Source organism: Castor canadensis, chromosome 11 (genome assembly GCF_047511655.1).
Source record: "Castor canadensis chromosome 11, mCasCan1.hap1v2, whole genome shotgun sequence".
In the NCBI taxonomy this organism is placed as follows: Eukaryota; Metazoa; Chordata; class Mammalia; order Rodentia; family Castoridae; genus Castor; species Castor canadensis.
The window spans coordinates 125,769,981-125,796,141 of NC_133396.1; the positions used below are offsets into that span (position 1 = coordinate 125,769,981).

At 45.7% G+C, this 26,161-nt stretch overlaps 1 protein-coding gene and 1 long non-coding RNA gene across 2 annotated transcripts in view; one reads left to right on the forward strand and one right to left on the reverse strand.

Moving 5' to 3' along the window:
• The window catches only part of LOC141413962 (uncharacterized), a 49,900-nt gene that overhangs the window by 18,063 nt on the left and 5,676 nt on the right, over window positions 1-26,161 (reverse strand). Inside the window, exon 2 of the long non-coding RNA XR_012439021.1 lies at window positions 18,690-18,880. This is a non-coding gene — a long non-coding RNA (uncharacterized lncRNA). The remainder of the gene's footprint in view (window positions 1-18,689; window positions 18,881-26,161) is intronic.
• Pigr (polymeric immunoglobulin receptor) lies at window positions 5,793-24,172 on the forward strand. The gene is made up of 11 exons (XM_074048460.1): window positions 5,793-5,951; window positions 12,678-12,778; window positions 14,129-14,473; window positions 16,390-17,046; window positions 18,253-18,585; window positions 19,143-19,463; window positions 20,413-20,611; window positions 20,936-21,057; window positions 21,605-21,736; window positions 21,843-21,901; window positions 22,954-24,172. Exons 2-11 carry the CDS (start codon window positions 12,679-12,681, stop codon window positions 23,047-23,049), a joined length of 2,364 nt encoding a protein of 787 aa, XP_073904561.1. The 5' UTR covers window positions 5,793-5,951; window position 12,678; the 3' UTR covers window positions 23,050-24,172.

Below are 26,161 nucleotides of genomic sequence, written 5' to 3' on the forward strand. Positions count from 1 at the left end.
CTGTCACCTGACACTCACCTATTGACTTTGGATGTCTACTCCAAAATTTCTTCCTCCTTCCGCTCCTCCCTGGCCAGGGTGTGGAGATGAGAATAGCAGGAAAGTAGTTTGGTAACCTCAGCAAAAGTTTTTTCTTTCCTCCCTGTCTCTCAGAAACAGGGAATAAAAGCTCTTTAGAGCCTGAAGATGTCCCCAAGGGGGACTTGAGAGAGCCTTTGTGCCATGGCCAACTCGCCTTCAGCTTTACAGCTCCCTGTGCCCTGAATAACACCCCACTCCCAACCTCTGCCAGGGTAAAACTCAGCCTGTCTGGGACCCTGACATGGTCTCTGCCTTCACCCTTTCCTCAGCCAAAATGATAAATGGTCCCATAACCCTTCTGACCCAGAGGATCCAGAAGATGTTGTTGTCACTCTGATTGGAGGTCAACTGAGCTAGGCAAACAGTGAGGGACTGGACATCAGATCAGCAACACAGAGAGCAGGTAGTCAGAGAGAAAGAGGTGACTCAGGGTGTTGATTCAGGCAGAAGAAAAGTCTGGAGGCTCACATGCATATTTGGCCACCAAGTCACCCCTCCAATGCCATCCAAAGACTGGATCCACCAATCTCTCAATAGCATTCTTTCCTTTCTTCTCATCCCCATACCCCACCACCCAAACTTGCCATCTTCTGATTTTTGCCTCATTGACACAATGCTGTCAGATGATAGATGCTGTCCTGAAATCCTTAGGAAGGACCTAGTGGAGTCCTTATACAATCACCTAAGAGTCAGGCAAATAGGAAGTTGTTATAATCAACTCTCTTTCCTGCACCTGTCCCCTAAAAAAAAAAAAAACTTGGGCCTCCAAACATAAGTCTGGGCTCAGAAATTCTGAAAAAACTTGCCCACACCCAACCAACTGGACTATTCCAGTACCATCTCTCTTAGTGGGGTTCCAAGCACTGAGCACACTTAAATTGTTGCTAGCCAGCAGTGCTCAGCTACCAGCTGGGCAACTGGGACAATAGTCCTATCCCATGCTCTTCTCCCCCAGTTCAAGGGAAAACTAGACCAGGAAGAATAAATGGTTGGCTTTCATCAGTGCATGGCAATGCTGTTTTTCAGTGATTAATGCTAAATCCACTCTATATTCTAAACTTCACAAGGGATGCTAGATTACAGGGTTGGCTGGCCTAGGATTAAACATTGACTCCCGACAAGGGTTAAACATTGACTCAGCTAAAGGCCTGCAGATGGGAGCAGAGAGCTGGCAGCAAACAGCATTTCGTCTGTTCACTCTTATCTCACTCATCTGACAAAAGCAACACTCACAAGAATCACCTATACCGAGGCAGGCCAGATGGGCAGTGGGGGTGGGGGGAGGGCAGTTTGACTTGGGCTCCCCTTTTCTATTGGTGATTAGGTCCATCCATTGTCTTGGAGCATCAAGATAATAAAGACAGTCTGAGGATTGGATCTGTGTGGACCCATGAGCTTGGTCCTCTCCAATCCTCTCTGGATCAATCAAGGATGTAAATAGAAGCTCCTTGGTGTCTATGGAAACATATTTCAAAGATTCATCCTGAGTGTGAAGGCTTTGAGAAAGGGAGGAAAATGCCCAGTGCTGGAAGGTATTGGTTGTAGGTCCATCTGCACCATTGCCTCACCATGCACACTTGGGCAAGTCATTGGCCTTTTCTACCCTCAGATCTTCATCTTTCAGTGGGTAATCACTTAGTTCTGAGAAGCTGGCCTTTCCCATTCACTTGATACTGAATTATAAGCAACTGTTAGATGCCAACCACTGTGCCTATTATATTTAATCTTTATAACATCCTTATGGGTTAGGATAATTAGCCCCAAAACACATTAAATAACTTGTCCAAGGTCCCTGCCTAGCAGATGGCAAGGCTTGGTTGTGAACCCAAGGCAGTCCAGGTGCAGAGCTATGCATTTCTCACAGGGCTGTGCTGGCTGTCCATGTTTGCTATCTCTTGGCATGTGTGGTTCCTTGACAGTGTTGTATATGTGGGTGACGGCTCCTCAGTTAGATGATGTGCTCTCCGGGGACAAGGATGCACACTCCTGTATGTCTCTAAACTCCCTGGATCTTTAACTGGTCATGACTGTGGATGCTTGTGAGAGGCTGAAAATACCCTGTTTTCCAGGCTATGTCTATATCCTAACCCTAAGAACCTATAAAGGTGATCTTATTTGGGAAAAGAGTCTTTGTAGATGTGATTGAGTTCAGGATCTTGAGATAAGAATATCATACTGGATTATCTGAGGGGTCCCTAAATGTCATCACAGGTATCCTCATAAGAGAGAGACAGATATTGGAGACAAACAAAGAAGACAATATGACCATGGAGACAGAGTTTGCAGAGATGCAGCTATACATCAAAGAATGCCAAGGAGCCAGTGGCCCATGCCTGTAACCCTAGCTACTTTGGGGGCTAAAATTGCGAGGATCATGCATCAAGACCAGCCCAGACAAACAAAAAGTTCATGAGATCCCATCTCAATGGAAAAAAAATTGGAGCATGATGGTGTGCGTCTGTCAGCCTACCTGCAACAGAAAGCATAAACAGGAGGATTGCAGTCCAGGAAAGTGTGAACAAAAAGTGAGATTCCCATTTCCAAAATAACCAGAGCAAAAAGGACTAGAGCCATGGCTCAAGCAGTAGAGTTCCTGCCTAGCAAGCCTGAAACCCTAATTCAAACTCCAGTACCACCACCATTAAAAAAAAAAAGAAATGCCATCAGCAGCCAGAAACTGGAAGAGACCAGGAATGAATTCTCCTGTAGAGCCTTCATGGGGAAGATAGCCCTGCTAACACCTCAATTTGGATTTCTGCCCCATAGAACTGAACGAGAATACATTTCTATTGTTTTAAGCCAGGAAGGTTGTGGTCATTTATTTCAGTTGCCACAAAAAAACAAATATAATGCTCAACTGACATGCAGAATCCTAAAATTGGAAGGGCTTTAGAAATCATTTGGCCCTGCCATCTCATTCAACAGATGAAAAGTCTGCAGACCTAAAGGAGGAAGTGATTTGGCAAAGGTTGGACAGCAGTTAGAGGCAGAACCAGAACCGGAACAGAGGCATACTGACCCCAGACCAGTTTCTCACCTCACACCAACGCATACATACTGAGTCTCAGAGTCATGAAAGGCAAATGGGAAATTGTGCTTCTTATTTTGTAGGTTCTTATTTCATGGTTCTCTTTTTTTTTAAAGGAGAGAGAGGTTTGAGCAGGCAAAGTGATATGTTTTGTAACACACATTTACTACTGCTGCCATCACTGTTGAGTTGAGCAGTTGGACTCTCTTGGCTAGTCCCTTGTCCCTCTAGGGCTGGATACAAGGGCTATTTTAGGGCCATTGAGTTCCACACCAGGAAACCACAACATGAGGGGGAAGCTGGTGACTCTACTCACACTATCAGCATGTGACTGAACCCAAAGTTGGCCACAGGACTTTTACTTCCTGACTCTTTCCTGGGTTCTACTTCTCTTTTCCCCTTTCCCTAAGCTAGATTCATGAGACAGGTGAGCTTTGGGTATGTGGGGTATGTGTGTGCCTGTTTGTACCTGTGTGCATGCATGTGAATCTGATGTCGTCTGCTAAAATAGTTTTGGAGTCCACTGGAAGTACATACCAGTATGTGATCTAGTGAGCTGCTTCCCATGCTGGGATTACGGCGTAGAGAAGATCTGTCCAGGCAGCATGAGAAGCAATGATTTAGTGGATGTGCTTCTCTCCCTCCCCACAAGTCTTGGCTCCTCAAGTATCTGTATGCAGTTGGCTTCCCTTAATCCCTATTCCAGCCAAAACATAAGTTACTCCCTGCTTTTGGGGAAAGCAGATTACTGAGAAATAAGAAAACATACCATGAAAATACTTTAACTATTGAGTTCAAATGGAGAGAGGTGTAAAACAGAAAACTTTTGAAAGATGCTATCAGTTGGCAGAAGCAGGCTCCTCACATCCCCCCTCTCAGAACCCACCCTGGAATGGGGAAGGAGGGAAATTGCAAAGGAGGAAAGAAAAGAACTTATTGATGTGTCTTTGCGTCTTCTTGCCAGCCACCATGGGACTGAGCTCAAACTGCAGTGAAAGAGAGGATTCACAAAGATCCGTACCCAGACCAGTTTGGAAGTCCCAGAGCCCAGGCAGTCTGCACCTTACTTGTCCTGCGTAGAGCTTCAGAGGCCCACAGTCTTCCTATAACCATTGCACCCCCAATCACATGGGAACCTGGGAACACAGAAGGCTACAAGGGTATTGGGGGGATACAGCTCTGCTGCTCAGGATCTCCAAAAGCCCTCAGAAAGGTGGGGCTCAGCCACAAGAACGGCTAAAGAGCGCTGAGGGGCCTGGAAGGCTTACCAAAGATGCTGAGCAGTAGGGACAGGAGGACACTGAGTGGACAATTGTGCTATCTGGATGAGCAGGACTAAAGGCCCACTGACCAGGAGGACCAGTTACATCTCAGTGAACAGACCATTTCTTCTAGGAGCACAAGGCCAGCACAACAAAGCAACACCACACTGATGACCACTTCCTCTCACTGCCCCAACAGTAACACTGGCCACCCCAGAGGACAGAAAGAAGGCAAAAGGAAAGAAAATCCAGAATGGGATGGAAATTCAAATCTGGAATGAAGGGACAGAGATACCATTGAGTTAGGTTTGTCTGGAAGTGACAAATTATTATTACTTAATAAAAATTTAAAAATTATTTTTTTCTTACATCAGTCACATTTTGGGTTTAGGGTCTGAAATTCAGCTCCATAATAAAAATTACTTCTTTTGTCGTCATTCAAATCTGTGATTATGGGTTAATACACCCAAGTGAGTGAGTGGTTAGCTAAAATAAGACTTAGGCCTCTGACTTCCCTGTGTTTCTCAGGCTCGGTTTCTCTTTTTCTCCTTCCCCTTCTGAGGTTTGGCCTGTAGGGCTCAGCAGGACAGCCAGGTCAGCCCTGCACAGGTAGGACAGGCAGGATTTCTGTGGGGGCTCCGGGGGGAGTCTGACCAGGGATGGGGGTGTATGTGTGTGTGTGTTGGGAAGTGGCCTTCACTTGTGTTACATAGGACAGCCACAATTGTTTTGGGAACACTTGGAAACCTAAATATACCATACCCTGGGAAACCACCATGCCCTAACTGCGGCAGGGAAGGAGGTTGCTGCCTCAATTCAGCAGGTCAGTACTTCCTCCATCTGGAGCTGAGCCTGGGCCTAACAAGACTCCAAGGTCAGTCCAGCTTCGGGAGAGCCCAGATGCAGCCAGCAAGTGAAAAGGGGAGAACATGGTCTCCCAAGTTCTAGAAGCTCTGGAGTTGATAAAAGAGGCTTTGCAGAAAGTGGGTAATGGGTGACAGTCCAGACTACATATGCTAGGTGTTGGGAGATATGAGACCAAGGACTAAGAGCCATTTCTGCCACCCGTGCCCAAAAGATTGTCATCTCCACTCCATGCATTGGACCAGGCATTTTATATCATTAGTATCTGTCTATGTCCTCTACCTGTGGATTCTGCATTACTATCCCCATTTTCCAGATGAAAAGAAATATGAAAGTGACTTGCCTAAGGTCTCACAGCTAGAAAGTCACAGAGCAAGATCTTCCTGTTTGACACTCTGCCCCATGTCCTGTAGCTGCAAAAATGGAAGAGTCCCAAGCAACAGAGTCTCCCCAAGGTCAAGATAAAGCAAATGAGGCCAGCCAGGAAAGCTGAAAAGAAAGGAAAGCTAGGGATCTGTGAGTCACGTGCCCTGGCTGACCGCCGTGCCTATGAGAGAATGGCCCTTTAAGAGTCCAGGTACGAGTCAGGCACTGAGCACAGTTTCAGTTTTGGTAGCAGTACCTGCTGGCAGCTTCTAGGAAGGCAGGGGTTACAGACTGGCCGGCAGGCTGTGCCCCTCAAGCTGGATCAACGGGAGAGAAAGAAGTAACTAAAAGTAAGTGTGGTTGCTCTGGGATTCCTGGACAGGATGCTCTCTAGGATGTAGCCAGGCAATTCCCTACACTTTCAACTCCCAGTCTCATAGAGAAGGGTGAGGAGGACTTGGGGGCAGTCTATGTGGTTTATTTAGTGGGGGAGCAGAAGTGCTTTTCCCAGGGGACAGGGAAGGATGGCCATTGGTGCAGGTATGCCCCAATCTTGTCTGCAAAATAACTGTGGATGAGAAAGGACACCTGTGGTCACAATACGCAGTTCTTCCCTTTAAGCTTGGTCCCCAAATTCCCGTACTCCTTTACAATTTAGCTGTGTGACCTTAGGCAAGTCCCCTGATCCCTCGGAGCCCCAGTTACTCAATTTGCAAATAGAGGTATAAATAGTACCTATCACTCTGGGTCGATGTGGGTTCAAAAGAGAAAATATGGATAAAATAGCTTTGTGAGCCTTAGGGCAAAATGGCAATTATATGGTATTTTTCAATTTTGTTCAATTACTCAAGGATTTATTGAGCACTAGACAGACCAGATTCAGAAAATGTACATAAAGTGCTGAAATATAGTGAGGCTTCTTCTAGTCTCTGAAGTTTTCCCTCTCTCTTTTTCTGGGCTTCTTAGTCTCTGAAATTCTTTCTCATTTCAATCCAGACTGGCCTCAGCAGATTCCCACCACTTGAAACACAAGTACGCGTAATGATGTCAGCCTATCCTTACTCCAAATGGAAAAAATAAGGTCCCCACACAGTAATAGCCTACAGTGGGGCAGAGTCACCTTCCAGGCACAGGCAGCATCTCTAAGCACATCCTAACTTAGCAGCCAGGAAGCCTCAGATATGGCCTCCCCTCCCCTTGCCCACCCTGAGAGTATCCCTGTACCAGCTCGGGGGCCTGAGGGCACACAAGGGTAGCAGCAATCAAACCTTATCTCCTGCCCTCAGCTGCATTCACACAGCTACCACAGTGCCTGGAATCACAGGGTGCTCATGTTTTGTATGATAGTTTTTGTCATCACCTTTTCCCTTCACTAGGGGAATTACAGCATCCTTAACAACTAGAGAGGGGATCTTGGTAGAATTTCAGGGACCTTGGTAGAAGGCAGCTATCTGGTAGCTGAAAGAATTGGGTCAGGCCAGAGCCAAATCTGGAACTCTCCATCTATGCTTCTCCCCGCCCTGAACTGGTGATGTAGAAGAAGGAGCTGAACCAGGAGTCAGGAGAGCAACTTGCTTTGAGAGCATAGGCTATCTCTTAGCACCTCTAGGTCTCCGTGGTTTTAGTTTATAAAAAGTGTAACTACGTCAGCTTCCATTAAGTAAGTCCACTTACCCTGGGCTTTCACAGTTTCATCCCATTCCTACTTCATCCCCCCCAAAAACAGAGACAGGCAAGGTAGGTATCTTGGTTCATTTTATAGTTCAGAGAACTAAGACCCATAAGTTTATGTGAATGACAACATTTTGGTATAGTCATTCTGATATGGTTGTGAGGACATTTTGATATCCCCTAAAAGAGTACACTACCTAATTTTTTAACAAACATGTTATAGCTGGATGTGGCATACCCATAATCTCAGCACTTGGGAGGCTTAGGCAGAAGGATCACAAGTTCCAGGCCAGCCTGGACTACTTAGCAAGACTATGCCAAAAAAAAAAAAAAAAAAGCAGGTTAAACATCCCTGACTCAAAATTTCAGACCTGAAATGTTTCAAACCCTGAAACATTTTGAGAGCCAACATGATGCAAGTGCTGTATCCCATACCTGACCTCATGTAACAGGTCTCTGTCAAAATATAGGCACACTAAAAATGTGGTATAAAATTAACTTGAGGCTTTGTGTATAAGCTATATAAAAAACATAAATTAATTCCAAGTTTAGACTTGGGTCTCATCACCAAGAGATCTAGAGATCTCATTTTACATATGCAAATATTTCAAATTAAAAATACCCGACACACTTCTGATTCCAAGCATTTTTGGATAAGGAATACTCATTCAGCAGAGGCCCTCATCTATGCTTCCTTTCCCCATCCCTAAATGAGCTGAGGTTGGGGTCCAGAGTCACCAGCATTGACACAGTGCGATGAAGTAGAAAGAAACTTTGACACTGATGCACCCATTTACAGGAAACAAAGGCAGCATGCCTTACACAGGGAAGATGCTAAATAAATGGCACTCACATTTTCTGGAAGAAACTAATATATACAGGAAGAACTTTCTCTCTTGGCACTTCCTTTTGGTCACAGGAACTGCCTTTCCTGTGAAAGGTGGAAAGGAGAGAACAAAGCAACACTCTTCTCTTAAGACTGGACTCCCTGATCCTTCCTCTGCCCACTGCTTCCTCTCAAAGCAAGACCCTCTGAGATACAGCACAATGATTAACAGCCACTCTTGATCTGGAATCCCAACTTAGTCACTTAGGGCTATACAACTTTGGGCATATTTCTTACCTCTCTGTGCCTATGAAATGGGGTTGCTCATTTTATCCTAACTCCTAGGGTGGTTGTGAAGATTAAAGTAGTTAACATGTATGTGAAGCACTTGGAAAGAACTCAGCACATGTTCTTCTAACCTAGTCCACAGTGTTTCTGAACATGATGACTCACTCCCAGGCTTGAAAGATGCCCAGCTAACAGTCTTCTCATTTACTCCCACAGTAACAGGAGAAAGGAGAGGGAGGAAAACTTATATTTTTAATCCCATGACCTTGCTATACATATGTCATTTCACATTATCTTTAGAGCAACTTTGTTTTTTGGTGGTGGTGGTAATGGGATTTGAACTCAGGGCCTCACACCTGCTCTACCACTTGAGCCACTCCACCAGCCCTGTTTTGTGTTGGGCATTTTCAAGATAGGGTCTTGAGAACTATTTGCTCATGCTGGCTTTGAACCTCAATCCTCTTGATCTCTGTCTCCCAAGTAGCTAGATTACAGGTGTGAATCACCAGCGCCCAGTTTAGCCTCTCTTTATGTGAAGTACGATGATCTTTAGTTTACGGATGAGGAACTTAAGGCTCAAACATTTAAATAGCCTTCCCCAAATTACACAGCCCCCAGGTAAGAGGGCGGAAAGCCAAGGTGAGGACTCAGTGGTGTATGCCACTCAGTCAACCATAAAAGTCAGGTGCACCCCTCCCCAACACTGTCCTATGCTTAAGAGGAATTTTGCCTCTTAGAGTTGAAGAGCACTAGATACTATTTAAAGTGCTTCCATATACATTATCCCATTATCCTCCCTCATATTCTCCCATCCCACTAGCCCTTTAAGGTAGATGAGTCAGGGATTATTATACCCATTTTGCCGATGAGGGAGATGAGCCAGCATATTTTGATAAACTGGTAGAGCTATGCTTATAGCCTGTGGTAAAGCAGGATGCTGGACCCAGGGTTCTCTTCCATCCTCAAAGCTCCTCTTCATGGAACTATTTCCCAGCTCACTCTAGTCTGTGCTCAACTCCTCTACCCATGGGAGATGAGAGTGACAGTCACAAATGGACTCAGGCACTGCCTCACCTGAAAGTAGAGGAAAGACTGTTTAGTCCAAACCAAGAAAACAACCCTTCCCAGCCAGATCAGCCTCTCTCTACTCTTCTGAACTCCAAAGCTTCCTGCTCCTCCAAGTTTACACTCCCAGGTTGTCAGAAACTGCCACCTAGGCTTTTTAACCGAGCCGCAGAGGCTGTGAGGACCCCAACAGGTACTGAACAGATGACAAGCTCATATTGCTACAGGAAGACAAGAACACATGGCTCACCAGAAGCCAAGCCACAACACAGGCCCGGGCAATCCTTCATGAAAAGGAAGGGCACCTGAGCTTAGATGGACAGAGGTTGGGGCTTCATGCCACAAGAACTGAAGAGCAGTCACAGGAGCTGAAAGGGAGGTAGCTGACTTGGTTACAGAAGGAGGCAATGAGCTCTTTTCTCCAGCACAGCCTGCACCTGTCCCAATCCACACTCACAGGAATGTAAACTGAGTGTATCAGAGCACTAACTTAGTAAACTGAGAATGATCTGGAACTTCTCAGCCTCATCAGTGAATAAGCAACTAACTCCTAGCTGAAGGATGCAAAAAGGTACCTGAAGCATGATAAACTAGCATACATACAACCCAAGAGAACAGACCTCTCTACTCTTTCAAAGAGTGATAATAGGATAGTGATCCAAGTTTCAATTCTGCCATAAATCTTGAGGTCAAGAATCCCTCTAGCTGCTAGATTTCTCATCTATAATACAAAGATAATAACATCTACCTCTTGTGTTGGTATGCCAATGGATGAAGTCATCCAAGACCCTAGCAAAGCATCTGACGCATTACAGATGCTCAGTAAGTGTTTTGCTCTTTCCATCCTCAAACAAATACTTTAAATACAACCTTAGTCACCCTATAAATGGGGCTTCTCCAAGACCTAAATCGCCTGGGTTTGAGAAAAGAAGTCTGGCTGAGATGAAGAGTTTCTCTTGATTCTCAAAGCACAGGGTCCTTTCAGCTGCTACCAGAGAAACTGTGCTCCAGATTTTAGCTCTGGGTAAAGAAGAGTTCCTGTTCTTTTAGAATTCCTCTTACTCATCCTTTCTCTGGGATTGGACTCTGCTTCCTTGCCAAGGTCATTCTCTGTCAGGATTTCCCTCCCCATTGTGTATGCTGATGTTCTTACCCCTGACTTGAGACTGAGGGTGCTCTTCCACGTGGCCGTAGCCATTTACTCAAACGTGTCACAAAATGAAAAGAATCCTGGGCTGGGAGACAGTGCTCCCCCACCGCCCCGCCTTGGAGAACTTGCTACCTGACTCTCTGTAACACAGGCAAGTCAATTTACCAATCCAGAGGAAGGCAGCATCTCCCAGATCAGTCCTTGGAAAGCCCCCCGCCTTCTGTCTCACAAAAAAATACTAGGAAGCTTGTTTATCTAGAGACAAGTACAGGAATGAGGACCCATGAAAAACATTACTGATTTGGACTCTTAAAAGCTGGTGGCATTTGGTCTTTCTTCCTGTGATTGCATCCAGCACCAGCACAAACAGTGAGTGGTTAAGTCAAGACTTTGCAGCCCGTCTATCCCAACTGTTGTAGAAAAAAGACAGACTTCACAGCTGCTGCCACTTGGGAGCTTCCCAACACTTAGGTGACTCTCCATCTACCCCAGGACAGACCAGCCAGCAGCCCCTGAGTACATCCAAATTGAACTGACTACATTTTGGCTAAGACCCCACTCTAGGAGTGTGTTATTGGCCTGGTGAGAAAGTGCTGGGGCAATTAACCCAGTTGAAGAAAGCCTCAAGTTGCTACCTGACACTCATATCTATCCCCACCCCTTCCCTTTACTCTTCCAAAGAACTAGAGAAACAAATACCTTTATCTCCACAAGGAAATAAAAGGGTTCCTTGCTGGGAAATTCCCTTACGGAAAAGAAATAACCAAGATAAACAACTCTATTGCCTTTGGCTCAAGTTAGTGAAGGAAGTTGCTGAGAACAGGAGTCAGCTGGGAACAGGAGTCATGGGGCAAAGCAGTGAGAGGAGATAATGCCCCTGGGTTCCCTCCTGCTTAGTTCATTTATCTTTATGGGTGTCATTACCGCCCAGGGCTTATTATCACTGTTTTCTCCTTTACCACTCTTTGTTAAATTCATTCCAAAGTTTAAGTCTGTCAAAGTCCTAAGAATTCTGTTGGGAACTGGGGATTCCCCTCTCCTCTCTTCTCCAGGCCATAGTTTGGAACCACCAGACAGCTGCAGCAAGGCAAGGGCTTGGGCCTCCACCCTCCCCAGCCTTGAGTTATGTTCATGGTGATGACAAAGTCCACATGGACTACTTTGGAGTCTCCATCTTTGTCTGCCAAACCCCATCAGGCAGAAAAGACTATAATATCTACATTTTTAACCGTGACTCCATAACCAAGTCACTGGGAAATCTTGGGTGTCACTGAGCATCTCAAGATCTCAATTTTCTTATCCATAAAATGGTTGTGATTATATCTGTCTGACTTATTTCAAGGGAAGTAATAAAGATCAAATGAGTAACATTAAAGACAGTGCTTTGATAAGTAGCAGGGGCTCTACAACCCACAGGAATAGCAGCAGATATAAACACGCTATCATTATTTGGACAAGGTTAAGAGCATACATACATACAGATCCTGGTCTGTGGAGCCAGACAAAGTTGGGTTCATATCTTCCCCCAGTCCCATGAGATAGCACATGTTAAGTTATGTGCACCCTGCCTGGAACATGGTAAGAGAACAATTGGGGATGGTGATGACCCTTATTACACTTACACCTTAGAAATTATTAGATGTCCTCGTAAATCAGTTTGCTGATCTAATACACAGAAACTATGCACCTCTAGGGATGTAGGAGGGCAGCTGAAACAGAAAGATGGAGCCACATATTGGTAGTAACCAATCTTCCAGAGAGCCCTTCCTAAAGACTTACAGTGTGTTCAATACTGTATCACCTGAAGAGATACAAAAGAATTGTCACCAATAACCCTTTCCCAAAGGAATGTGCAGCTTAGGTGGGAAGGCAAAAGCCACTTATAGCTATTGAGGAATAATCGCACTGTGGAATGAATGAGCTTTTATGGGAAAGAAAAAGCCATTCACTCATATGCTCAACAAGATTTATGACAGTTGACAGAGACAGAAAGTCCAATAGGCATTATAGAAACTCCAAGGTCAGCTGGACTCAGAATTCAGAGAAATTTTGATCCTTGTGGTTACTATCTTACAGCATGTCACAAAGAAGAATTTGGTGTAAGTGGCACAGCCCCTCTTGGGAGCCACCAATGATGAAGATTTTCCTGCTCACCTTCCTGCTAGCTTTCCTCCCAGGTATGTCTGCCAACTCCTCAGGGCTCTACTCCTCCCTCTCCCCCAATTCCAGGATCTAGTTTCCTGGGGACACTGAAATCAGACTCAACCCAAAGGATGTCCCTCTCAAAATGTGTATCCTGGTTCAACCTGTAATCCTAGCTACTCAGAAGGCAGAGATTCAGAGGACTGAGTCTAGGTCCCTGGTGTAAATTGAGACACTATCTCAAAAATAACCAAAGGAAAAATGGCTGGAGGCATAGCTCAAGTGGTAGAGTGCCTTCTTAGCAAGTGTGAAGTCCTGAATTCAAACCCAAGTTCTGCCTCACAAAAATTTTTAATGTGTACTTCTGTAAGAAGGAGTTTCACAGAGGCAAAGCAAAAAGGTTGAGACTGAAAATGGATTGGTGAACGTTAGAAATCAGGGACAGAGATGGAAATTCTTAATTTCAAGGCCAGGGGTCTGGGGAAGGGTCTTCATTGGAGATCTTAAAAAGGACTTGACCTCTCCGGGCACTGGTGGCTCATGCCCATAATCGTAGCTACTTGGGAGGATGAGATTGGGAGGATCGCATTTCGAGGCCAGCCCAGGCAAATATCTTACAAGACCTCATCTCTAAAATAACCAGATCAAAATGGACTGGAGGTGTGGTTCAAGTGGTAGAGTTCCTGCTTTGCAAGTGTGCAGCCTTGAGTTCAAATCCCTGTCCCACAAAAATGAAAAAAAAAGAATTTGACCTCAAACCAAGCATCTTTATGACTTGTAGGATTTGTACGAAATTAATTATCTTTCCAGAGTCTTTTTTTTTTCTGTATTGGTGCTTGAACTCAGGGCCTACACCTTGAGCCACTCCACCAGTCCTTTTTTTTTGTGATGGGTTTTTTCAAGATGAGGTCTTGCAAACTATTTGCCCAGGCTGGCTTTGAACAGAGATCCTCCTGATCTCTGCCTCCTGAACAGCTAGGATTACAGGTGTGAGCCACCAGCGCTGGGTGAGTCTTAATATTTTTATCTAGGAAAAAAAATCATCTACAAAGTGTTCTTGGAAATATAAGGAGGTAGAGATAGAAAATGTAAAAGTATAACAACCCTAGAAAAGTGGTGATTTTCTTTAAAAAAAAAAAAAAAGACACCAGAAGTTCATCATCCATTGCTCTTGAAAAGATAATTACTAGTGAATTAGAACTCAATAATGACTAAGCAATCATTTACCCAATGCAGAAATTGTTAGCGGTAATATATTGAAATAGTCCGCAGAGGGCACACGTATTCGGTTGAAAATGGCCTCTCCTCTGGGTGGGTTTCTGGATCCCTTCAGCTGGTTTCCTCTCCCCAGGGTCTCAGAAAGCCACTGTCTTCTGTTCCCACAGGAATCTCCACAAAAAGTCCCATATTTGGGCCTGAGGAGGTGAGTAGTGTGGAAGGTAACTCAGTGTCCATCAAGTGCTACTACCCATCCACTTCTGTCAACCGGCACACCCGAAAGTACTGGTGCCGAGTGGGAGCCAATGGCCGCTGCACAACTCTCATCTCCTCGGAGGGCTACATCTCCACGGAGTATGCGGGCAGAGCCAACCTCACCAACTTCCCCGAGAACGGCCAATTTGTGGTGAACATTGCCAAGCTCACTCAGGATGACTCTGGAAACTACAAGTGTGGCCTCGGCATAAATAGCCGAGGCCTGTCCTTTGATGTGAGCCTGGAGGTCAGCCAGGGTAAGGGTCCACGCTCCTTGGGCTTCTGGGGGAAATCAGAGAAAATCATCTCAGCTGTAATGGGAAGGCTTGAGAAAGAATTCCTTACAGGAAGTGTGTCCTGGCATGGGGTCCAAAGACGCCTCCCTCCTGAGGCAAAGACTTTTTCCAACAGGACACAGCACTGAGACAGATGAGGCCTGTCTGGGGGCAGTGGGTGAACCTTTCTAAGTCTACCTGGTCTTAGGCTTTACTGAGGCCCTAGCTTAGACTGGGATCAGGAGAACAACTTCTCTTGGTGAATTTGTTGGAGAAGGGACAAGACATCTATAAGCTTAAAAAGATAGATAAGGTGCTGAGAAATTTAAATTCTGACCATTAATGCACCCTTTAGATGAAGGCCTTGGGCCACCAGGAAGTTGCTTTTAAAATGAATGCTTTTTAATGGGATTCGTTAGTCCATCCGAACTATCAGCATAAATTAGATTCTCAGTTCTTGACCAAAGTCTTGGATTCTGAAAAGACAGGCCACTGAAATAGCCTGTTCTAATTGAAGAAAGAGAGAAAAAGAAAGGCTCTTTTTGACAAGAGTTCAACAATGAGGAAACTGGATAGTCAAATGCAACTTAGAAGAGAAAGAATCCCAAGGGAGAAATTCGAAGGGACTCTCAAATATATGTCTTCCTCCTTTAGAATATGAATCTGTATACTAAACAAAGAAGTCATTTCAGTGGTGAATGAAATTTATAACACCATGGACTCTTAAGAGCTGAAGTGTACTCAGAGTTCACCTATTTGGACACCTAGAAGAACACTGCAGATGTTGGCTCTGACTAAACACTTTCAATAGCAGAAACTCACTCCTTCATAAGACAACAGCCCATTACATGGTTGGACTGTTGGAATTTTTAAAAACTTTCATTGCTGTACACTAAAATCCCATATTTACAGTCATTCTGCTCATTCCCACACATGTTAATTGGGGTATTGTACAGACAACAGCAAAGGAACCAAATGTGAAAGGGAAAATGTCTGTGCCCTCCGATCTGTGAAGAACATGGTTAACTCTAGCCTAGATAGGATGAAATAAGTGATCCAGATGTCTCAGGTGGGCACAGAGGAAGGAGAGACTAGAGCCAGACTGGGGAAGGCCTCCTGGAGAAGACAACAGTCAAGTAAGGTTCTGAATATAATGGAGAAGACGAGGGTGATCGCTGACCTCACTCATCATAACAGTCATGGCTGACACCTCTATAGTGAAAGACAAATTCACAAGACAAATACATTTAATCAAAATTTTATATGCATAAAACTTCAGAACAAAGATCCAAACATCTGATTTTATGCTTAAGTTCCATAAAGCAAGAATGGCCATATAGAGATAAGACAGAACAAAAAAATTAGGTTAATGGGGGCAGACTGAGTGGGAAACCCAGCAAGTGCCATCTGTTCAGATTCTTCTTTCCCCTCTCTCCCAATCATAGCATTTCTTCCTCCTAGGTATGAGGCAGGATCCCTCAGCAATGAGAGTCTTAACACATACAAAGGTAGATCAAGACTTTCTTTACGGCCAGCTATTATAAAGAAATCTGGGGAGAAAGAGTATTATTTTTGTTTTATGGATGGCTTTGGGGTAAAGGAATCCTGGTTTCTATGGCCCACCTTGGGGAAGAGGAATTCTAGTTTCTATTGCTTATCTTTGGGGAGAATGGGGTGAGAGACAGAAGGACATAAGATGGTCAGAGAGAAACTTTGCTTTTGATGCCTTTACTTTGGGGTATAATTTCCTAAGCCCCAACAGACATATTCTGACAGTATTCCTCTGGGGAGTAGGACATTCCAGGACATAGGCCTACCCTGACCCTCACTGGGAATAGCAAATGGTCCCATATTACCAAACGGTGAAATTACAACTTACCTCTGCCTCCATCCTGCAGGCCCTGGGCTCCTAAATGACATACATGTCTACACTGAGGACCTGGGCAGAACAGTGACCATTGAGTGCCCTTTCAATCCTAGCAATGCTCAAAATAAGAAATCCTTGTGCAAGAAGACAGACAAGGATTGCAAGCTTGTCATTGACTCCACTGGGACTGTAAACCCCAGCTATCAGAGCAGAACAGACCTCATTATTCAAGGTACCAGTCAAGATAAGTTCAGCGTTATCATCAGTCACCTGAAGCTCAGTGATGCTGGGCTGTATGTCTGCCAGGCTGGGGAAGGATCTACTGCTGATCAGAAAAATGTTGACCTCCAGGTGCTAGAGCCTGAGCCAGAGCTGGTTTATGGAGACCTGAAGAGCTCTGTGACCTTCGACTGTTCCCTGGGCCTTGATTTGGCCAATAAAGACAAATTTCTGTGCCGGGTGAACAAGCAGGAAACCTGTGATGTGATCATCAATACCCTGGGAGAGTGGGATCCGGCCTTTGAGGGTAGGATCTTGCTCATCCCCAAGAAAGACAATGACCGCTTCAGCGTGCTGATCACTGGACTGAGGAAAGAGGATGAAGGACGCTACCTGTGCAAAGTCAACTCTTCTGTTCTGCCGCAGGAAGAATGGCCTGTCCAGGCTTGGCAACTCTTCGTCAATGAGGGTGAGACTCCAGAGCGGGGAGAGCGAAGGGGTGGGATGGTCTGGCAGTTGAGAGGCTACTTTGGCTTCCTGAGTCTATTCATCAATGTTTTGCATCAGTCAACACTATCCACTCACTGGAGAACCCTGATCTAAATGTACTGTGGGCAGCAGTACAGGAGAGCTAAAATATGCAGCCTCTGTCTGCCTTGTGCTAGCTGCACTTATTCTTCTCTGTGATCAAAGCATTTTTATGGCTAACCCTAGTTACTAGAAATAAGGAGAGCAAAACTCCTAATGGAGGAAGACTTGTAGATTATCTGAGTTTCAGTGCCATGGTGGGCTCTGTCCCCTACCCTGACCCGTCCCTTTCCCTGACTCCCTATTCCTCATGCTCAGATGGGAGAAGAATTGGCCTGTCTTGGTCTCAAAGTTTCCAAGAAAGGCAATGCTCCAGCTCCACTCCCATGTCTTTTGGGGTTATTTGTTATTCAGCACAATCTGACCCACCAGCTATACTTTGGAGAGCCATCAACATGGAACATGTTGCGTAGAGTTGCCCTCGTGAGAAGCAGCAAACCAGTACTTTTTGTCCCAGGTATCTTTCCTTGTGACCTTTCCTTGAAGGGCCTATATTCATTGGGCATCCTTCGTATTTTCAGCTCTGGGTCTTCATCACATCCTCCCCCTCTTCATTTGCCCCAGTTCTCTCTGGACCTCATTGTTAGCAGTCTAGAGAATGGCTGTCCTCTTTGGGAAGCCCCTCAGCATCCTTGACTATTAAAATTATCTGGGCTACACAGTTTATATTTTCAATCATACACATTCTAAATAGTGTCTTAATTTAGATAGAGCCCATTGGGCCATTTTTTAGGATGAGCTGAGAAATAGATAAAAACTTACCAAGAAGGGAATTTAGTAAGAAACCATAAGAGAAGAGCTGATGTTCTCTTAAATCCCCCCCACACACACTTTCTGCTCAGTACAAGGTGGGGGAAAGGAATAAAATACCCAGACTGGTGGTGAAGTCACTGGAGTCTGGTTCTAGGGCTCCAACTATAGACTTTGTGACAAGAGGAAAGTCTTTTCCATTTCCTGAGGAGAGAGAGATGATTTGTCTGAACTTCCCTCTCCACTCTGGCCGAAACCCTGGAGAGATAGCTGCTCAAGCCTCACAGGGTATTTTTGTGTCACTGTCTTTTCATGTTATCTCTGTCTGTGCTTCCAGAGACCACAATGCCCCAAACTCCCTCTGTGGTGAAGGGTGTGGTAGGAGGCTCGGTGACCATACTCTGCCCCTACAATAATAAGGACAGCAATAGCGTCAAGTACTGGTGTCGCTGGGAAAAGTCTTCAAATGGCCAGTGCCCACTGCTGGTGGAGAGCCAGGGTCTGGTTCAGGAACAGTATGAGGGCAGGCTTGCGCTGTTTGAAGAGCCAGGCAATGGTACCTACACAGTCATCCTCAACCGGCTCACCACCCAGGATGCCGGCTTCTACTGGTGTCTCACTAATGGTGATACTCGCTGGAGGACCACAACAGAGCTCAAGGTTGTTGAAGGTAAGAACAAAACTGGGAAGGGGGAGGGGAGAAAGGCCCAAGATGGCTCTCAGCAGCAACAGTTTCACACCCACCATCCCCAGCCACCCTTCCTCCTCTCTTACCTATATCCATGCTGATGTATGGACAATCCGCAGAAGAAAGCCTACCTGTCAGGAGGTAGGTACCTGTGACAAGCAACCCAAGATCTTCCAATTCCCACTTGTAGCCCCTCCTAATATCAGGAGCATTGGCTTCTTTTGCAATAGGTAGATGTCACCTGAAGTAGAGTATTAAAGAGGTCTTTGTCTTGAGTCTAGAAGAAGAGTAAGGGAAGCAGGTGAAAGCAATAAGCAAGGTTCTACATTCTATAGCAGACTCTGGACTGATTATTGTAGGCATTGATAACCATTATGACATTAGCACATGGTTTCATTTCTTTGTATTCAGCATAATGTGTTTATTTACCATGTTGTCCAAACCTGAAATGTGGACAAAAATTGCTATCACTCTTACTTCACAGCAGCATCTCCAAGTGCCAACTTCTGTGCCTATTTCTTCCTCTTTTCCTTCTCCAGGAAAACCAAGCCTCAAGGTACCAAAGAGTGTGACTGTTGCACCAGGAGAGACTCTCAAGCTCTCTTGCCACTTCCCATGCAAATTCTACTCCTTTGAGAAATACTGGTGCAAGTGGAGCAACAAGGGCTGCCAGGCTCTACCCAGCCAAGATGAAGGTGCCAGCCAGGACTTTGTGAACTGTGACCAGAACAGCCGGATTGTCTCCATGACCTTGAACTCAGTTGACAAGGAGGATGAGGGCTGGTACTGGTGTGGGGTGAAACAGGGCCATAACTATGGAGACACTGCAGCTGTCTATGTGGCAGTTGAGACGTCAGCAGGTGCGTGTTCGAGGGCAGGGTCTAAATCCCACAGCACCCCATGGCCCTTGTCTAATGGACTCTCAACCAGGGTTGGCCCCTAGGTTTAACTATAAGAGGCTGAGGCACTGGGGAGCAAGGTAGCTGGGAGTCCTCCACAAAGGGCATCCCTCATAAACACATAAACCAAGTAAAAATTGTGGGTTTCCTATTTAACTTTAGCATTAAGACATATCCCATAGGTCCCCTTCAAACCAGATTGAAGTCCCATCTATACCTAGAAATTTTTTATAGAGAGAAATTTCAGAGTCACTATCATATGTAATATATTTGTCCTTTGTCTCTCTTCCCAAGCCTCAAAAAAGGTGAGGATACTTTCATTTACAATGCTTCACAGAGAAAATTAAGGCACGGGGCTTGGTGGAGGTGTAGCAAAGTAGCAGAACACATATTTAACATGCGCAAGGCCCTGGGTTCCATCCCCAGCATCAAAACAAAAGATTAAGACAAGTCCATTTAGTAGGTTTGCATTTCCTGACTCTTTTAAATGTTGCATGATATTTTACCCATATGAGGATATTTTTAGCCCTCTAGAAAATCTCAGTGAGTCTGAGTCCAACTCGTCTGGCCCATTAAGGAATCATTACCAGGCTACTAACACTGTTGCACCCAGCCCCACAGTTGGGAGGCCTGTGAAAAATCACTTTGGCCCTAAGTAATAGGTCAGCCCTTAGTCTCAGATGGATTTATGACATGGAGCCTTGAAGATGGAAATGAATTTGGTAGCAATGGGGCAGAGATCATTCTCTGATGAGAAGGCTATAGCCATCCTAGATCCCACCCCAACATCCTTGAGTTGCAACCCTGACCCTGTGATTCCTGAAGTCTCCCTCCTCAGACTCCCTAACCTAACAAAAACACCACCACCACCACTGGCCCATAACTCAGTCCTTGTTCTGCTCTGCTCCAGGGTCCCGGGATGTTGCTCCAGAGAATGCAAATGCTGCTCCTGGGGAGGAAGTGGAAGAGTCCCGTGTCAGGGAACTTGAGAACAAAGCCATTCTGAATCCCAGGCTTTTTGCGGAAGAAACAGTGGTGAAGGAGGCAGGAGGCCAATCCCAGGCAGGAGACCAAGCCCAGGAGGGCAGAGCATCCGTAGGTGCTGGCAGGTGAGGAAAGTTTTGGGGCTCTCCAGCATAGCCTACTGTCTCTTGAATAGTGTGGGCAGCTTCCCACTGCCTCTGTGCTTGAGAGGTCCCCTCAGCTCTTCTCCCATGGCAGGGGTGGTGTTTAAACTTTGGTTCAATCTCCCAGGCCTGGGAGTCAGAGAAAGCCTGGTCCTTACCTTGCCAGGTCTGGAAAGCTTCTTAGACAGGAATAGGGAGCCACATCTAGAGGGCTAAATGCATAAACTGGGAGGAATGCTAGCTGAGGCACATCCTGGGCCCTCAAATCTCTCTTCCAGTGATGAACTGACTTAATCCTTCTTCCAGCTCTGAGGGACAAAGCGGGAGCTCCCATGTGCTGGTCTCCACCCTGGTGCCCCTGGGCCTGGTGCTGACAGTGGGCGCTGTGTCTGTGTGGGTGGCCAGAGTCCGGCACCGGAAGAATGTGGGTGAGTCCCCAGGATGCTTCTTACCTCCATCTCTAGTCCTGAGCCCTCAGCCTTGGCTCAGCTGCCCGAAGAGGAGGCCACCAGGGTCTCCTTCTTTCCATAGGCTCACACAAGGATTCTAAGAAAGCAGGTAGAGAAAGGTAAACTCCCATACCTCCAAAACTTAACTTCAGAGATGCTATCTCTGAAGGCTATCTCCAGAGTCTAAGTTCAGAGGCAGGGCTACTCAGAAGAAGATGCCTTGATGTCCTCATGGATCAAGACAGGGTGATAATAATCACTTCACAGGGCTGGATGTAAAGGACAGAAAGGGGTGTTTTGCATTGAGAGGCAAAGAGTGACAAAGGTCAGGGATCACTGAGTCTTGATTATCCTTAAAAAGACTCAGATCATGTCTATTCTATTGGATCAGAGGTGAGCAGCCAGAGGCCACCACCCATTCAGCACCCCATAGGCCTCGGTTGTTCCTCCCAAAGAGGAGCCCCCTCACCCTGGTCCCTTCTGCCCCTGCCTTGTCCATGTACTAATTCTTCTTTCTTCCTGACAGACCGCATTTCAATTAGAAGCTACAGGACAGACATCAGCATGTCGGACTTCAACAACTCTGGGGAGTTTGGTGGCAATGACAACTTGGGGGCCTCTCCAGTAGCTCTAGAGACAGTTCTTGAAGGAAAATGTGGTATGTCTCAAAAGCATGTCCAACCTCTAGAAGAGCAGAACGGAACCTGTCACTTTGGGGTGGGAATAGAGCTAGCGAGGGCTAACCACACTCTCTCTATATACAGAGCTGGAGACCACCACTGAAAGCATCACAGACCCCAAGGAACCCAAGAAGGCAAAAAGGGTAAGGTTGAGGAAGGAGAAGGAGGCTCTACTTGTGTGACAAAGGAGTTGCAGCATGTGGACTGCAGTTAGACCTCAGGACAAAGTCATCTCCACATGGGTGGTGACCCTAGAACAAGGAAGATGGGGCAGTGTTCAGGAGGACTTTCTGAGGGGGCGACATATCTTCCTGATTGTGGGGTATTGGTGTGGAAAAGGCTGAGGAAGGAGGGGTGCTGCTTTTCTAGGCTGTGTGCCTGCAGGAGGTCAGGAAGGCAAATGCATGAAAGATGTGGTCACAGGTGGGGAAATCACATGTGGATGTTCTTTCTGGACTATGGAACCTGGGGACTTGCCATGGGTCACCCAGCCTCCCTGGAGGGTTTGCTCAGGACCAGCCTTTTGCCTGTGCCTGAAAGACATTTCCTGGTGGGGGGCAACTTGATAATCACTAGAAGCCCCTGTCCACCTCAGTCAAGTGCCACATTAGCTGAACTCTCAGCAGAGGCAACACCTGCTTTGGGTTAATCGATTACCCTCCTCTCGTGCCTCCCTAAGGCTCCCTAGGATAACACCTTGCCTCTAATCCTGAGATGTTGCCACTTTTTATCAAATCTGCTGTCCCATGGACCAGCAGAGACTACCGCTTTTCTCACAATTAGGAGATAGAGTCAGTGCTAGAGGCAGCCTTCCCTGCTAGCCTGGTGGTGCTAAAAACCTACACATATGGGCTGGTAGAGAAAGAAAAACAAAGACCTCTTAGGCTAATGCCAGCTTAGACCACCTTGTCCATGGGCTGCGTGGGCACAGCTTCTGGGGACAGGCCCCATCAACAGAGGTGGTTCCACCCCACGTGGTGGAAGGAGGTTGTGAGACAGAAGGAGATATTTTTAGAGCCTGCAACTTTCCATTTCTCAAAATTAGTCCCTCCTGGTGAGCACAGGCAGGGGCTGGACTGAGAACAGGGGTCACACAGGCTTGTATTGTTCAGGCTAAGATGGAGAATTCAGGACATTGATGGCATTCTGTCCTTCCCAAACTCTGTGCACTGATGCCTGTCTTGTTTCCCCCTAGTCATCCAAGGAGGAAGCTGACATGGCCTACTCAGCTTTCCTGCTCCAGTCCAACAACATCGCTGCTCAGGTCCAGGACGGTCCCCAGGAAGCCTAGGCAGTGCCAGCTACCTGCTCCAGCCCATGACAATCACCTTCAGAATCATGTTGATCCACTCACAGCCTGCATTCACCCCTCACCCAGGCTCTTCCCACCTGCGCTGGTCCTATCCTCAGTGGTATCAAGGCCTAGCCTAATTGTTCCTGTTGGGGGTGGAGAGTGTGTGGGGAGTTCCTATCTGAAGCTTATTTTTGCTGAAAGGTGTGGAGGATTCAGATCTATAGTGCTCTCTAAAAGAAAAGGGATCAGGGCAGGGGGGCTCATTTCAGGAAGGAGAGCCATTTGGAGGCTCTCTAAACCTTCATGATAGATCCCAATGGGTTTTTCCCCTCACTCCAGTCTATTTCTTCCTTCTTCTCTTCCTCCTTCTCTCATTCAAAGGACACATTTGAATACTTTCTAGAATCCAGGTGTCCCACTAGATGCTGGGACAGATATGCTGTACGCCCACCTGAAGTCTCTCTATAAACATCACTGAAAGAGGCACCAGCTCTTCTCAGTGTCTAAGACCTGACATCCTCACCAGGTATACTCACTTCTGCCCTTACTGCGTAACACCATTAAATGCCTGGAGTCCCAAGCCATACACACATGTCATTAAAAATTCACATTCTTCCCATTTCATGGGTAAGAACACTAAAGTCTTTATAGGAGAAGAGTTCCTCTCAAGGGCACCCAGTGACATGAACTAATACCAAACCAGATTTGGCAGCTCCTGTCCTCTTGACCAGGGTTTCCACTACAAGATCCCTGCCCTTCTGTTGAAAACAGAGTTTTAGAATGAGGAGGAGGAAGAAGAAGAGAAAACTGTGTATGGAGGTTGATCTCTCCCCGGCCCCACCACAGGGAATACAACCCTTTTCCCTTCCTGTCACCCACATGAATCTAAGACAAGAAAACAAACATTTTTCAACCCCTCATATTTGAAGAGTTCCAAGTGGAAGGGAAGAAGAGAGACCATTTGAAGTTTCTCTGAAAGGTCTGAACTCCCAAGAGCTAAAGTTGAAAGTCTTTTTCCCTCTTGGCTCTGTGCCTCCACCAGTATCTACATGCTGGCATTTGCTAACAAATCAGAAATGTGATTTAATTAATAATTAAAAACTGTGATTTCCACCAAGAAGGCTCAGAGTGCATTTGTCCTCATACCTGTGGTTTCCCAGAGCTTTTTGCTTTGGTCCCACTTGGTGTATCCAACCAACAGGTTTTCTCCCCTCCCCCTGCTCCACCTTTGAGGTGGGGCTGAAGGTGGGCCTGAAAGTGGGACCAAGATTGTCTTCAATAAAAGAATTAGTTTGTATCTATTCCAGTGGTCAAGACTCTGAAGTCTGATGTTGCAAAACTTAATTAAGACTATCGATAGAATAAACTGAAGCAGTATGATCAGTGCTTTCATAGACACTTTTTTTAAAATCTTGGTAAACATCTATGGAATACTTAAACTTGAACCTTATATGTTCCTGTGATACCCTCCAAATCAAGAGGTGGCTAATCAAAACCAAGATAACCACATGAGTTAACTCTCCCTATGAGATTGTCAACTAGAAACCAGTTGGGGCGGGGGGGTGGGCAGTGATAACATAAAGGATCCCATTGTCTATTAAGATCATCCTTGGTTCTAGCACTAAACCATGTTGAATCCTATAAGGAATGCCCAAACTGTCATCCACAGGCAGCTTACTCCCCTCTCCTATCCCTAGACTCTTCCTCAGGACCTGTGTGTATGGAAATCTCTCTGGAAGAGAGTTTTCCCTAGTCTTCTGTCTTTCTTGATGTGACCCTGGCCTTATACCCAGGCCTTGATATAATGCCTCAAATGCAAGACACTTTCCAACCCACTGGGACTTGGACTTTAGTCTTGGTCTCCCCTCTGGCCCACTGACAAAGAGCCCACTCTCAGTTTCCTGGTGCCACCCTAGATCAGAGTCATGGGCTCCTCCCCAGGCAGGAGATGCAGCCATCAGGAATATCCATCTCTGTCTTCTCTGTGATGGAAATGCAGATCTAGCTTCTCCTGGAATGAAACTAAATTCCAGGAGAACTAAAATTAAAGCATGTCAGAACCCATCACTGTTTTACCCCCAGGAAGCTGCTCCCTGACCCACCAAAGAGCCGTGTCTGTGACAGAGGATGAAAATATAGCTTCCCATGTAGTTTATCCCAGTCTCTGGAATCAAAAGTTAAGACGTGTCACTAAAGCCACAGGCAATCATATGTTACTCCTAACTGATACTCTCAATAAGTAATAGTGAGGAAGAATAGACAGAGGACAAGGTGATTGGAAAATTAAAATTTTTATGACTACGTCACACATTAAGCCAGGCTCAGGAACTAAAACGGAACCAGGAAGTAAAACTGAAAATCACCAAGAGCACAAGCATTCCTCCCATTACTCTCTCTTCTTTTAGATACTGAGTTGCATTCTTCCCAGATGAGTAATTTAGTCTGAGTATACAAGATGATTTCTTGACCAGAAAGGAATGCCCTAAATGTTTCGCCCATTATCTCCATGTTTTGGATAATAACAAGACCCATCCATGTTTCTGAATAACAACACACTCACCCTAAACCCTAGCAAGATGGTTAGGGTTTGCTAAGTGACATGACCACATATTTATTTAGCTATGGGTTCAAGCTGGAATCTCCCAGCTTAGAAAATATAAATATACCTGGGGCAAGGATTGCCATTTCAAGCCTCTTGCTGCCACCTCCTATGTATCAGAGAGTACTCCTTTCTCCTTTCTATTTCTCCCTGCTTTGCTAAATAAATCCTTGTTAAACTTCCACATCATGAGATTCTTTTTTGTGAAACCTCTTGAAATGCTTTCTTCCATAGGTTTCAAGTTCTTGCAATTTAAGTCAAAATTGGAAAGCTGAGTTGAAATATATATTCCCCTCCCCCTTTATTGGGGAATCCTTCTTATTCCTTTCTTTTCTTGGGTGACAATAGCAAGTGTAACAATACACTGCCCAAAGTCCATCTGCTCCTCATGCAGCACACAGAAGCCCTCTTCCAAAGGAAGCCTGCTCACAAGTGGACATGAATTCTGGGAGGACTCTATTCAGCCCAGTACAAAAAGGAGTAACAATGGGCTGTGGGACTGATGATGAT